This window comes from Equus quagga, chromosome 12, assembly GCF_021613505.1.
Source record: "Equus quagga isolate Etosha38 chromosome 12, UCLA_HA_Equagga_1.0, whole genome shotgun sequence".
Classification (NCBI taxonomy): domain Eukaryota; kingdom Metazoa; phylum Chordata; class Mammalia; order Perissodactyla; family Equidae; genus Equus; species Equus quagga.
The window spans coordinates 79,344,467-79,358,402 of record NC_060278.1 but is presented as its reverse complement, the minus strand read 5'-3'; the positions used below and the strand labels follow the sequence as shown (position 1 = coordinate 79,358,402).

At 38.6% G+C, this 13,936-nt stretch overlaps 1 protein-coding gene across 3 annotated transcripts in view; it reads right to left on the bottom strand.

Moving 5' to 3' along the window:
* The window catches only part of MCM8 (minichromosome maintenance 8 homologous recombination repair factor), a 43,406-nt gene that overhangs the window by 17,278 nt on the left and 12,192 nt on the right, over positions 1–13,936 (bottom strand). For 2 of the 3 annotated variants that reach the window (XM_046677938.1, XM_046677939.1), the window contains exons 8-12: positions 13,457–13,542; positions 9,081–9,232; positions 8,634–8,829; positions 4,476–4,506; positions 3,767–3,907 (exon numbers count right to left, since the gene is read on the bottom strand). In XM_046677938.1, coding sequence (XP_046533894.1) covers positions 3,767–3,907; positions 4,476–4,506; positions 8,634–8,829; positions 9,081–9,232; positions 13,457–13,542 — 606 coding nt within the window. The remainder of the gene's footprint in view (positions 1–3,766; positions 3,908–4,475; positions 4,507–8,633; positions 8,830–9,080; positions 9,233–13,456; positions 13,543–13,936) is intronic. The other variant, XM_046677940.1, reaches the window with a different exon arrangement.

Genomic DNA, 13,936 nt, shown 5'->3' with positions numbered 1-13,936 from the left:
CTTGAGGAAGATTGTCCCTGAGCTAACATCTGTGCCAATCTTCCTCTATTTTTTTGTATGTGGGATGTTGCCACAGCATGGCTTGATGAGTGGTGTGTAGGTCCGTGTCCAGTATCCAAACCCATGAACTCCAGGCCACCGAAGCAGATGCATGAACTTAACCACTATGCCACCAGGCTGTCCCCTGCTTTATCTTTCTTAACAGAAAATATGGAACAGCTAGCTAGCACATTTATGTTTGTGTTGTTTTTTTAAATGGCCATTTATAGTCTACCATTTTCTTGCATTTTCCCTCTCAGATGCTCCCTTAATCACTATGCTTCTCTCTTCATCATCACAGCAACTACTATTTTTTGTGTGTTTGGTTCATTCCATACATTATGCTAAGCATTTACACAGGTCACCTCATAAAAATTTTAACAACCCTGAAAGGCATAGTAATATTTCTACATACAATTTTCAGGTAACAAAACTGAGGCTTGGGGAGGTTAAGCATCTTGCCTAAGGGTACTCAGCTTGAACGTTTGTAGTTGGATGAAACTCCAGGTCTGAGCTATTCTAAACCCCCAAGCTCTTAACCTTTGCTTCTCAAATCCCTGGTGACTCACTAACATATTCTTGATTATCTTGTGATTTCTCATCAAAAACCTTTATTTCTGAAATTTCATTTCAAAAATAATTTAAAAATTAATATAACCATACTTTGGTTCACAGGGAAGACCACTATATAATACTTTCACCTGATTTGAATGCCCATGTTTTTGTTTGTGGTTATAACTGAGTTGGAGCCAAACTATAAAACTTAAATTCCCCTGGGTCACAGTAAAGAATAGAAACAAATGATGCATACATGCCAGGGAAAGGTCAAACATTGTGACTGCTTGATTCTGGAACAAAGGTTTTAAAAAAATTATAATAGGGGCTGGCCCAGTGGTGTAGTGGTTAAGTTTGCCTGCTTTGCTTTGGTGGCCCAGGGTTCGTGGGTTTGATCCTGGATGAGGACCTATGCACCACTCGTCAAGCCATGCTGTGGCAGCATCCCACACACAAAACAGAGGAAGACTGGCACAGATGTTAGTTCAGGAACAATTTTACTCAAGCAAAAAGAGGAAGATTGGCAAGAGATGTTAGCTCAGGGCCAATCTTCCTCACTTAAAAAAAAAAATTATAATAGAGAAAACTAGTGGGAAAATTGAATCATCACTTAGCAATACAGGTATCCCGAATTAAAATAAATCTGTGCTCTATTAATGATGATGATTTAGGCTCAGCAAAATAATATTCTTTGTTACATTAAAATTAATGTTATTCATTTTAAACATTTTAATTTCTATTTTTTCAGTTTAATACTTAAAAAGAGCTATCAGCATGAGGTTACATCAAGTTTTCTATTTGCACATAGCTCATAAGGATAACTTTATAATAAAAACAATTTATCACATTGGCTATACACAACAATTCTTACAAGGTGTTCCTATATTATTCTACATTGAGAAACAGTACTATATAATCTGTATGGCTGGTATATAATGGGAACTTGATATGTTAGTTGAATCAGAATTTCACTTATCTATCTAAGTTTTCCACATTTATTCATTCAATTGATTCGCCAAACTATCTCAGAGTGACTTTGTTCTTCACAATAAATGCACTGAACTCACTGAGGAGTTTCAGTGGTTCTTAGAGTTTCTTTTCACTAGGAACCCCTTAAAGGAGCTTATGACATCTATGGAGCCTCTCCCCAGAAAAAAAGATACATAAAAATATTATGTACAATATAAAAAATTACATACATTAAAAAAAAGAGAGAGAGAACAGGCTCTGAAGTTAGCAACAATCTGTGTGATCTAAGGCGACCTCTGGGAAAGCCTCCATTTCCTCATCTGTAAAACATGAATGCCACCTACCTCATGTTACGCAGATTGAGTGAAATCATGAAATTATGGTGCTCGCAATTTAGTAGATGCCAAATTAAGTGGCAACTATAATTTTTATTATCAGGCCAATACTGAGCTCCTATTTTACTTCTAATTACTGTTGTTTGAGGTGAGGTTTTCATGTGCTGATTGGTTTGTTGCAGCCACTTTCTAGTTTCCAAGGATCTTATATTCTTCCCACTGGTAACCTCATTTATTTGGCTCTTCCTTTTTAGGGTACCTATTTTTAGAGATGACAGTGACCCAAGAAAGCAACATCTTTGATATTCAGTTCAGAATAAGCAGCTTTAATATTATTGTGATCAATTCCAAAGGTGATGAGTAATAAAGAGAGAGAAACTCAATACAGTCATGTACCACATAATGACGTTTCAGTCAACAACAGACCAGGTATATGACGTTGGTCCTCTAAGAGTAGTACACAGAGCCTAGGTGTGTGGTAGGCTATGCTACCTAGGCTGTGGAAGGGCAGTCTATGATGTTGGCCCAATGACGAAGCCACCTAGTGACGCCTTTCTCAGAACATATCCGTGTCCTTCAGCAACCCGTGACTGCAATGCAAAAGTCACACACACACAATGCTACAAAGGACAGAAAAGAACTCTTGTAACAATTCAGATCCCCACATGCACCCTTTGCATGCATATCCTGGCTATTTTTTATTTTTCATCATTTTTATCATCAACTTTGTTTCGCCGACAACTGAGTACTCTGTGCCTCAGTTGTCAGGCTTGTAGCAAGGGCACAGAACAGAATTTTTTTTCTAAAAAGTATGTCCAGTTAGGAACAAAATATGGAAACACGGATTAAATGCCAGATTAGGAATTAAAATGACTGGCTTAACACTCAATCACAGGAAATAAACAATCACTCTGTCATAAAGGACAGTGGGTTTACAGTATGACTAGATCAAAGCAGTTCTCAATCCTGACTGCACATCAGAATCACCCATGGAGGTTTCTACACACACAGACACTAGGACCCTAACCCAGAGACTCTTAATTCAATTGGCCTGGGGTAGGCCACAGTATTTTCAAAGAACTCCAAAGGTGACTCTGACACACAGCCAGGGTTCCCAGCACTTGGACAAAGATTCAGTGGCCATAGGACTAAAATTTACCAAAGAGCCAGGAAGCCCCTGGTCTGGTCACATTTTTCTACATTGGGCACGGGGGTATGGAGGGAGAACATGGGCATTCTTAGAAAGGACATTATGTCTTGCTTTCCAGTGTCATTCCAAGGAAACCATAAGCATTTGAACAAGCAGCACCTTCTAGGGTCATCATAAGCCCTGGAGGGAAGAATCACCAGGCTCTGATTGGCAGAGGCAGACACTTCTTGGGGACCAACAATGGACTGGTCACAGAAGTTGCCTTGCTTTGGACTCGGATGCAGTAGAGATGTATACGGACCAATCTCTTACCCTTATCAGACTGTTCTTAAAGCCCAGTACAGTATGCATGTAGTTGTGTGAAGAGAGAATGGGGGACCCTGCTTTACTTTCTTGAACTGCTCTGTTCATAGGTAAGGTCACAACAACAAAGACTAGCCAAGCAATGCTGGATACAAAAGAAGGGGTTAGAGAAATGGCTAATGTTTCACAATAGTTGATGTCTCCACACATCAGCATGCCCGTGCAGCCTGTGTGACAGACGACTGGCTCAATTTGAAAGGTTGGTCAGATACAAGTTACATACTACTCACACAAACCCCAATTCACTTATCCCGCCAGACAAACTATATCCTCTGGAGCATAATCACTATGTGCTTTGAGAAAATTCACGCATTTTATAAGCAAAAGGTCAAATACTAAATGATTGACCTCCTACCTGTAGCATCTGACTCTTTCCCAAGCCTGGGTCTCCAACAACGAGGACATGTGGGTCTCCTCGAATTGGAATTCTGTTTTTGTCATCTGCATATTTCTGGCTTCCGCCAAAGAGCGCTAATGCCAAACCTGCTTTAACAAGCTCAAGTGTGAAAGAAGAAGAAAAGAAAAACCAGAAGTGAGAAAGACATAAAGATGACTAGCAAGAGGGCTGCTCCTGCTCCTCCTTCTATGTTTACAACATTTATTTGTTTCAAGGTTTTTTTTCCAAAATGTGATTGAACTTTACTTGTTTTCTAAGGAAAGAAAGTCTAATAATATAAACTTCTATAATGTAAATGATTAAAAAGCAAAAACTAGAAAGCACATAAAATCAGAGCAGTATCTTAAAAGTCGCTAAGTGAAGACCTACCTGACAAGGCATGAATCCATTCCACAAAAATGAAAAATATTTGTTAGCTTCTGCTTTAACATTTACAGTGTCCAGAGTCACTTCAAAAAGCCCATTCCTATTAACTTTAGTCAGTAAGCAGCTTTTCCTTACAAGGGGCTGTAGTTTGCCTTTCACATCATTTATTTACGGAGCACAACGAGTCATATTAAAATATACATAACTGGCCAACAGAAACTAGGTATTTTTTGTGAACTACTTATATTTTATCATTGTCGATTTTATATATTTTTGAGCAAAAATGAAGTAAAATACTTACTTCATGGCCAAAAATGACAGGACAAAGCGAGCTGAAAAACAGAATACAACTTATAAATTCTAATTTACACTTCATTGATGTATTAGAAGATATACTTTACAATTTGCTTAACTTGCTTTATTTAGCATCAAAAAGAGACAAAAATAAAAAATTTGCATCTCTTCAAACAACTCAAGAAATTTCATTCTAACAGAAAATTCTTGGTTAATCTATAAAGGGAAGAATGCTCTAAAAATTGTGCCTGTGTAAGGGAGACAGGATATTTGCAAAGCATTTTAAAGTAACCATGTAAACTGTTGATATTTTTACATTACTAACCTTTAAAATGCATCATAATTATGATCTTCCACTATAGGATACAGAATTATATTGTATTTTATGTAAACAAACATCTTTAGACCCGTGCACGCAAGTCATTGAAAGAAGGACACTAAAGAGTGAACTGAGTACATAATATTTTAAGATAAAATCTCATTTTTTCCGTTGAATTCAAAGGATGAGAATAAATAGGACCACATATGAATATAAAGTATATTTATATTTATCAATTGTATAAACAAGGAACAAACAAAAATGGACAGGGAGGAAGAGATACAATCAGGAGGAGACTAAGAATCATCACCCCTTTTAATTACATAAACCCAGAAGTTGATGTCCTGCCACATCCCCTTGGCACTCATTGTTCAGCATGTTCCTGCATAATCACTGCTGGCTTCCTAGCAAGCACTGCACGTGTCTGCTGAATGGCTCTCTATGGCCACAGAAGCATCGTCAGCAGACAGGCTGGGCAGGCTGGAAGTGCTGGGGTGGCTAATATTCCCAGGAGCAGCCCCAAATCTAGACCCTTAGGTGGAAAAATACCGAGGTTAGTTCTACACAGTCTAGTGTCCCAGAGGCCTCAGAGGGATTAATCCCCGGATGCCAGTAGTAACCTGTTCATTAAGGCACCAGACACTGACTGCCATTCCTTCTCCATCTTACTTCACCATTCCCCTACCAGTATCTCTGGGAATCACCTCCCAAATATTCTACGCTTACCCAAATCACTGATCCTGAAGGAACCTCAACTAAAATATAACCTTCCACTGTCTTCTTCATTCTCCTTTCATGGTCCTTCATTTTTTGTTAATCTGGCAAGGGTCAACCCACTTTTTCTTAAAGGACCAGCAAGTAAACGTTTTCAGTTTAATTGTCTTGCTCACAACTACTCAACTTGCGTGAAAGCAACCATCAACAATATGTAAATGATATGTAATATGTAAATGGAGCTGTGTTCTAATGAAACTTTATTTACAAAAACAGGCAGCCTGCCTAGTTTGCCAATCCCTGCAAGATTAACAAACGGAGGACCATGAGAAACTCTAGTTTTGATGTTGAAACCACAAACTTAGAACTAAAAGGTAAAAGCAAACTGTGGGAAGAAAACCAAGATTTTGGTACTAACTCATCTTCTACAAGTATGGCAGAAGAAGGAGCACTGCGAATGTTCATTTTTACTTATAACTAGTAAGAGGAACCAATCAAAGAGGTACTTTGATCCTCAACCCAGCTGCTCCTCAGCCCCTGCTCACAGACCTCACCACACCATCACCTATCACACTCCCACCCTAGCTCACAGCACCCTCTCTCACGGCAGGTTTGATGGTGATCTATTCACAGGAAGTCTCTGAGGGTATAAGGACAAAGAACTCCTGAGGAACTTATACTTTCCTCAGTCAGCTAATTGAAATATTACAGGCAGAGAGAAAAAGTGTCAAATTCTCCTGGAGCCCACAGCCTAGATAAACAGGAAAGCATGACAAGATCAATTTTTCTAATACAATGCATTTCAAAACCTCAGTTCTCTACCTCTCTTAGGTACAGCTAATATTTGGTCACTCTCGTTTCCCCTATTTCTTCAAAATTATCCCCAAAATTGTCAAAAAACTATCAAAATAACAGCACATTGTATTAATTATGTTAGCTACATTATAAAATCTCAGTTAATCCTCAAAACAATCTTCTAAGGTAGGTATTATTATTTCCATTTTAAGATGATAAAAATGAAGGAGAAATTAAGTCCCCCAGATCACACTGGAAATGGCTAACGCAGGATTCCAACTTAGTCCTCAAAAAACCTCCTAACCACTAAAGCAAAAGTGCCTCTACTTTCATTCTTCTCTACTGCGTGGCAATAACATGGAAATAAAAGAATATTGATGCGGGGTCGGTGAGCCAAGGAGTCGAAAGAAAGATTTCTTGGACTCTCAAGGTCTAGCATTAGTGCTCTTTTATTTAGAGAATAGTGTGAAATAGCATGGGGACAGGACCCACGGGCAGTCAGAGATGCTGCGTGGGGACAAGACCCACGGGCAGGAGGAGCTGCTGCTGCCACTGCCACTGCTGCTGGCAGGGAGACAGGACCCATGGGCAGCCAGAGCTGCTGTGTGGGGACAGGACCCATGGGCAGGAGAAACTGCTGCTGCCACTGTTGCTGCTGCTGCAAACATGGGTAAAGAGTAAGGCTAAATTTAAGGCATAGTTATGTGAGTTATCTCTTTACAAGACAAAGGAAAGAATATGTAAAAAGAGTTGTTAAAATGGTATCAGTGCCGGTAGGGTCTGGTTATTGGGTGGTCCAATAACTTTTAGATAAGAATCAAACCGGATTAAGTAAATGGCAGAAGCCACCACTTAATTATTATCTTCAGCTAAAGACAAAGGAGAATGTTGGGGGGGGGGGGTCAGTTACACGAGGTTACCAGACAGTAAACAACTTAAATCCTTGTCTTCCCCATTAAGAGTTTCCAGAGATAAGGTCATCCCACCTTCCTCCTGGTGCAGAGAGGGAGACACCCCCACAGATGGAGACTTCCTTCACAAATGCAAATGTCTCTTATCAAAGGGCAAGCAAATTCCAGTCCTCAGAGCCTCCTTCTCATCTGCAGTTTTAAAAGTAACCAGCCTAAAATAATCCTCATCATTATGAAATACTTATTCAACGTAAATGATTTCTAAGTGAATCTTCTCTGCTTTTCAAAAGTAAAAATCCTTTTGGTGGTGATTACTTTGTAGTATATACCGATGTCAAATTATAATGTTGTTTACCTGGAAGTTATTTAATGTTATATACGAATGTTACCACAATAAAATAAGAAAACTTAACAACCCACCTCCTACATATATACACACAACTAACTGAAATCACTTTGGAATTCACAGTCCCATTACTCTTCTGTTGAGTAACCAACTTCTTGTGGGACACAGTAAATATTGTTTAAACTACAGATCAGCAAACTTTCCTGTAAAGGACCAGACAGTAAATATCTATGAGCCATTGGTTCTCTGTTGTCAGTACTCAACTCTCCTGTTGCAGGTCAAAAGCAGCCAGACACTACATAAATGAATGACTGTGGCTGTTGTGGGGGCCTGGAATTGGCCACCCCAAGATACGTCTCTTTGGTATGATGATTATTTAGGCCTGGTTACTGTGCAGACAGGAAAGCAACTGAAAAGTAGAACTTGCTTGCCCTTTGTTAGGAGACATTTACATTGTAAAGGAAATCTCCATCTGTAAAGGTGCCTCCCTCTCTGTGCCAGGAAGAATGGGGATGACCTTATCTCTAGAAACTCCTATCAATACAGAATGCAAGGACTTAAATCTGCATAATAATCTTATTCCTGTTTCTGGTAACCTCCTGTAACTGACTCCCCCCACCCCCAACATCCTCCTTTGTCTTTAGCTGGACATGATATTTAAGGTGGCAGCTTCAGCCATTTTGGCGAGTTGCTCAGCTTGCCTGAGCCTCTCCCATGTATACATCTTATAAAGCTTTGTTTAATTTTCTCCTGCTATTCTGTCTCATGTGAATTTAATTCGTTCTCCAGCCAGAGAGGGTAGAGGAAATGTCTTCCTCCCCTACACTGTGTTCCAATAAAAGTTTATCTACAAACACTGAAATCTGAATTTCATATAATTTTGTGGGTCATGAAATAGTCCTCTTTTGATTTTTTTCAGCTATTAAAAACTGTCAAAACCATTCTTAGCTCATGGGTGGTGAGCTGGATTTGGCCCATGAATAATAGTTTGCAACCATTTTGACTAGTTTTTTGTTACTAAGCCAAGAGCACCCCCAACATGCACGTTTGTAATAAAACTTCAGATAACCTCACACATACTTGACAATGAGTTTAAACAGGTGTTCTTCAGCTTGAATCTCTTGGATGGCATAAAGGTCTTTAAGTGAGAACTCCATCATTGTTGCGTGCTTACACCCATCCTGAGAAGCCTTTGTTTTCTGTCCTTTGCTATTGCTAACAGAATTTGCTTCAATGTACAACAGGAACATGCATTTGTCATTCTTATTTCGAGAACCTGTAAATTTCAAAGCACAAAATAACAAATAATTGGTACTTTCATTTTCCCTACAAAGATTCAAGTAGAATGTAAAAGAAAGGCACAGTGAGCTACAAATAAACATTTATTTTAGAGGAAAAGTTTCACCTTATGTAAAAACAAGGAATTCCCTAAATTAGTAGAGATTCAGCAGTATCATAAAAAGAGAAAAGACAGATGCTGACAAATTACTGAGGGACAATCAAAATGAGGAAAGAGTTATACCAAACCTTCTTCAGCGTTTGAGACTTTGACAACTCCAGTAATAGTCACTGTGTCTCCCGGGACACAGCTATCCACCAGATCATGAACAAGCTCACATTCTATCGTCCGTGGAATCCGACCTGCTTCTCGCTGATCGTCAGACATCAGCTCCTGGATCCTAAAGGGTTAAATCATTTTCAGTCAGTACATCTAATGACTTTGGGTTATTTTTTCAACATATTATTCAGGGTCCACACGGTGCTGAGCTAGATAAAGAGCAGATAAGGGGAAAAAAAAAGTTCAATGGTGTATCTAAAATTACTTCAGGAGTTTCCAATTAAGGATGGCAGGATGAGTGCCTGCATTTGCCTACCCTCCCTCCAAAATGTCCACCAAATGACAGCTGCTAAATGAGTGAAGGGAAGTTTGGGGGCATGCAGAGGTGTCATCAACAAATGAGATAATGAAATTTTAGAAAACAGCAAATGGGCAAGTATTGATAGATAAAACAAAATGAAGTCCAGAATACACACAGGAAAAAGTTACAAGGGTACAAGACAAGTGGGAGCCAATGTTCTTAGCAGACTGCTAGACACATTTCTAAGCTGGAACTGTCAGGAATGGAGAGTGGAAGTGGATAGCTAAAAGAAAACAGGTTAATCAACTGAAAGATAAGCCACAGAGAGCTGTTCAGAATTTTCCTGGAAGGTGGGTGGACAGGTGGGTAGGGGAGGAATGACGGCATTCCAGCAAAGGCATTAGGCTTTACCATCTGGCAAAAACCAGGGCATTGTTCTGAGGAAAGGGACCATCCTCTCTGTGAGGGGAGCTAAGGCGTCCAGTGAGGATACTAGAGCTCGAGAATAAAGCCCCCTCCTCATTCTGGCATCTGAGGAGCTTAACTAGAATTCAAAACACATTCAGAAAGCAAAACTTGATGGTCAAAACCCTACCTTCTTATCTAGGTGTGAGGAAAAACTCTTACATACAAAATAGCAAAGGATATCTATCCTACCTACTCCAAATAATTTCTCATTCTTCATCGGATATTTGAGAATGAAATGGCAATAATTCAGGAAGGAGATGAGCATTAAAAACGAAACACTGCCTTTGAGTTTTTGAGAAAACGTTATCATCATAAAACAAGAATAGCTACTAAAAAAGGAACCATTGGAAAACAAGTGTAAGATCAGGAAAATTAAAAATACGTACATAAAAATCAAACATTTATAGAAGGATACAAGAAAAAGCCAAAGAAATTGAGAAAACAGCACAAAGAAAACAAAAGTGAGGGAAAAGTTAAAAGACAGATGAACAATCCAATGAATGCCTCCGATAGGAAGCCCAAAGAGAGAAAACAGATATTCTACAGTTGAAGACAACTCTAGAAGAAAAGGACCAATCAGTGTCAAGCAGGATGAAGACACAATTAGATGGGTTCTGACTGTTTCAGGACACTATGGACAAAAAGATTACAAAGAACGGGAAAAGTGACAAAATTACAGTCCAAATATGAAACACACTAAAATATAAGATAATTCAGTGGAGTATAAGAAAAGATAATCCATTTTGATTTTGACGCTTAGATCATTTTCCTTTGAGGGGCAAAAAACAACCCAGTGACATAAATTATATTTCCTTTTCTTGGCATGTGATCACCTTATATGACTCTGCTGAACAATATTTACATTATCATAAAAATATAAATGCTATTGTTTTTGTTAGACAAGACCTATAAATAAAACACGGAAGACAATTATAACTAGAAAACAGAAGGTAAACCTTGACCATTTAAAAGCAACATGATAGCTGAGAAAAGTCTAGAGGTGGAAGGGGGAGAAGTGAAAGCAAGTACATCCCTAATGCTCAACTCACAGACTGGATGAGTAAAGCGAACGAACAAAGAGATGTAAGAATGTTACCTAAAATTATGTATAAGGCAAGCCAGCCCTGATGGCCTAGTGGTTAAAGTTTGGCACACTCCGCTTCGCCTGCCCAGGTTCTGTTCCCCGGCACAGAACCACACTACTTGTCTGTCAGTAGCTGGGCTGTGGCGGCAGATCACATCGAAGAACTAGGACTTACAACTAGAATATACAACTATGTACTGGGGCTTTGGGGAGGGGAAAAAAAAAAGAGGAAGATTGGCAACAGATGTTAGGTCAGGGCCACTCTTTCCCAGCAAAAAAAAGAGAGAGACAGAGAGACAAATTATGCATAAGGCAACAAGAAGTTGTGGGAACTGTGGCCCTCTATACTGACTGAGTTTTTAAAAACATTATCTGTATTATTTTAAAACTTTTTAATCTAATCACTTAAATAATGAACATAAGTATAATGATTGAACATTAAAATAACAACTTTGGAATACATTCATCACACATCTGGATTAGCCTCCCAATTCTTTTCAGGTCGTGGCCAGGCACTAGCATCACCTAACCTGCACTACTTCAAACGCTGTTTCATGGTTACCTGCCACCATCGTCCTCAACGCACATTCAAACACTGATGGACCACAATGAGAAGTCTCAGAATGACACACGTCAAGATCGTCTTGCTTTAAAAAATTACATTTTTAGACTTTTCTCATTTAACATGTATTTCTCTGTGTCACCTTTAGAAAATTATAAAAACACAGATAAACAGAAAGAAAAAATAACAATTACTCTAATTTCATTTCCCAGAGAATACACTCTCAACATGTTTTTGTATTTCTTGCCAGTAGTCTTTTTCTTTTTTTTAAACAAACTTAAAGTCAGCACTGTATACTAGATAACATTCTATGACCTGCTTTATCACTAAATACACTGTAAACATTTTTTGCTGTCACTTCAAAATGCTGTCCTGCAATATCTTATTTAGTGGCTATACAATAATCCGCTGTACCATCCTCCTTATAATATTTTCTTCAGATGTTCAGGCTGTTCCCAATATTTTGCCATCAGCACTGGGAAAGCACACTTTCAGCAAGCTATTTCTGCGCATATCATGACTGTTTTCATCAAATGAACTCCTAGAGCTGGGACTGCTGCAACTCTAAGGCTTTTGATAGACACTGTAAGGCTGTCACCTTGTGCATCCAAATGCTCCAATGCACTAGTTGAGAAACAATAATGTAATTCCTCATAGCCATCCCAAGTTAAGCCTTAGGAAAAAAAGATATTGAATTTACTATATGTGACAGGAAGGAGACCTTTCTTCTAGAGCAAAAAGTCATTTTATATATCTACATATTGATAGAATAAAACAGCTATGTAAACTAATCATGCATGAACAAAGTTTTACTATAACTTACTCATTTAAAATGAACTTGAGCAATATCTTACTTTTAAAGATTCAAGATGGCCTCCCTTTCTCAATCATCTACCCCTAAGTTTGATTTTCTAATATTAGGAGACCATCATTCAAATCCAATTAAAATATTTAAACCTATTTCCTTGTCTGCTGTTTTTACATGAAAGCAAAGAGATTTTGTTCCAATAATTAAATTACCCTGGATCTTCTCTGCATCTATCCTATTGTGAACATTACAGCACTTCTGAGGCCCTCATCACCTCCTTCAGTGGTGAAAGTCCTTACAGATGTGGCCTGGAAACAAGGCTCCCCCACTCATAGGGCACATAATGACACTTAGGAGTCTTAAACACTTCTTTTATAAAATGGAGTGTTTGTAAAGATCTTAGCATAGTGCACAGTCAATTATTATCTATGTTGATCTTGGTTTTTACAGGGCAAAGGAGGAGAAGATAGGACAGGGCTTGGTAGCAATCTACCTCACTTCTTCCCTAGGTTTTTAGTTTTTTAAGACCATCTCCTATTTCAGCCAGGTTTCCTGGATAGCACTCTGACTTCAAAACTAGCCATTATTTTATATTTAGGGATGAGTTACAAGACTACAGCCAGAAAAAATGGAATAAATTGTTGGATTAAAAAGACATACACACTGAAAACTATCTGACTTGCAAAAATACAGCCTTTTTTTTAAACACCTATAGTAAAATGCCTCATGGATAGTGAGAACATGAAATGAAACATGCCCATTTCTAAGGGATTCCTTATTTTAAAACTTCGAAACAACATTATTTCAATCACAGCTCATAATGGAACGAATCACGCAGTTTTGCTTATGGTCTACACCCAGTTCAATGACTCACATAAAAAAACTATTTCTCAGGAGCAAAAGGACATAATACTTGCACACTAAATCCTTCCTGGAATCTGATTAAAACAAATTTCACATAAAAACAATTATTTCAACACATAAACTCAATCAAACGTTTTATTATACACTTTGTCACTGTCTACAGGTAAGAATCACAGTATAACACAGGAATATTATAGATTTACTCGGCAGTAAGAGGGATCTAAAACCTGCCTTTTATTTAATAGTCTGATTGCTTACTTGATTGACTGCCAGTCCATCGTAACTGTGAGAGGAGAGCTACGGAGAGCAGTAAATGACTTCCCTCGACATACAGGCACAGGACACTGCAACAAGATTAATTCACATTCAGATTTTGATAAACTACAATCACATCTCAGGAAAATTCCAGTTAAAATGCTTCATTTAATATTGTTTCCAAAGTTTGTCTCACAATGGTATTAAAGAAAAATGCACTAAGAGCTGCGATGACTTTCTACTTCCTTCTGCATCACAAGCTTTTGAGGCACTTTCTCAGCTGGTCCCACTTGATTACTGCTCTTTCTACTGTGGGTATGAAAGGCTCCTCACTCACCTCTCACACCAAACACTTGTTTCTTCCTTTGCGCCCATGCTGCCTTCCAATCCTTGAATGCCCCCTCGCATCCAGTCCCACATACGCAGCCCAAATCCTCTCCTTTTCAAAAGGCTTTCCTAGGTCTTTTCTAATCTCCAGCTCTC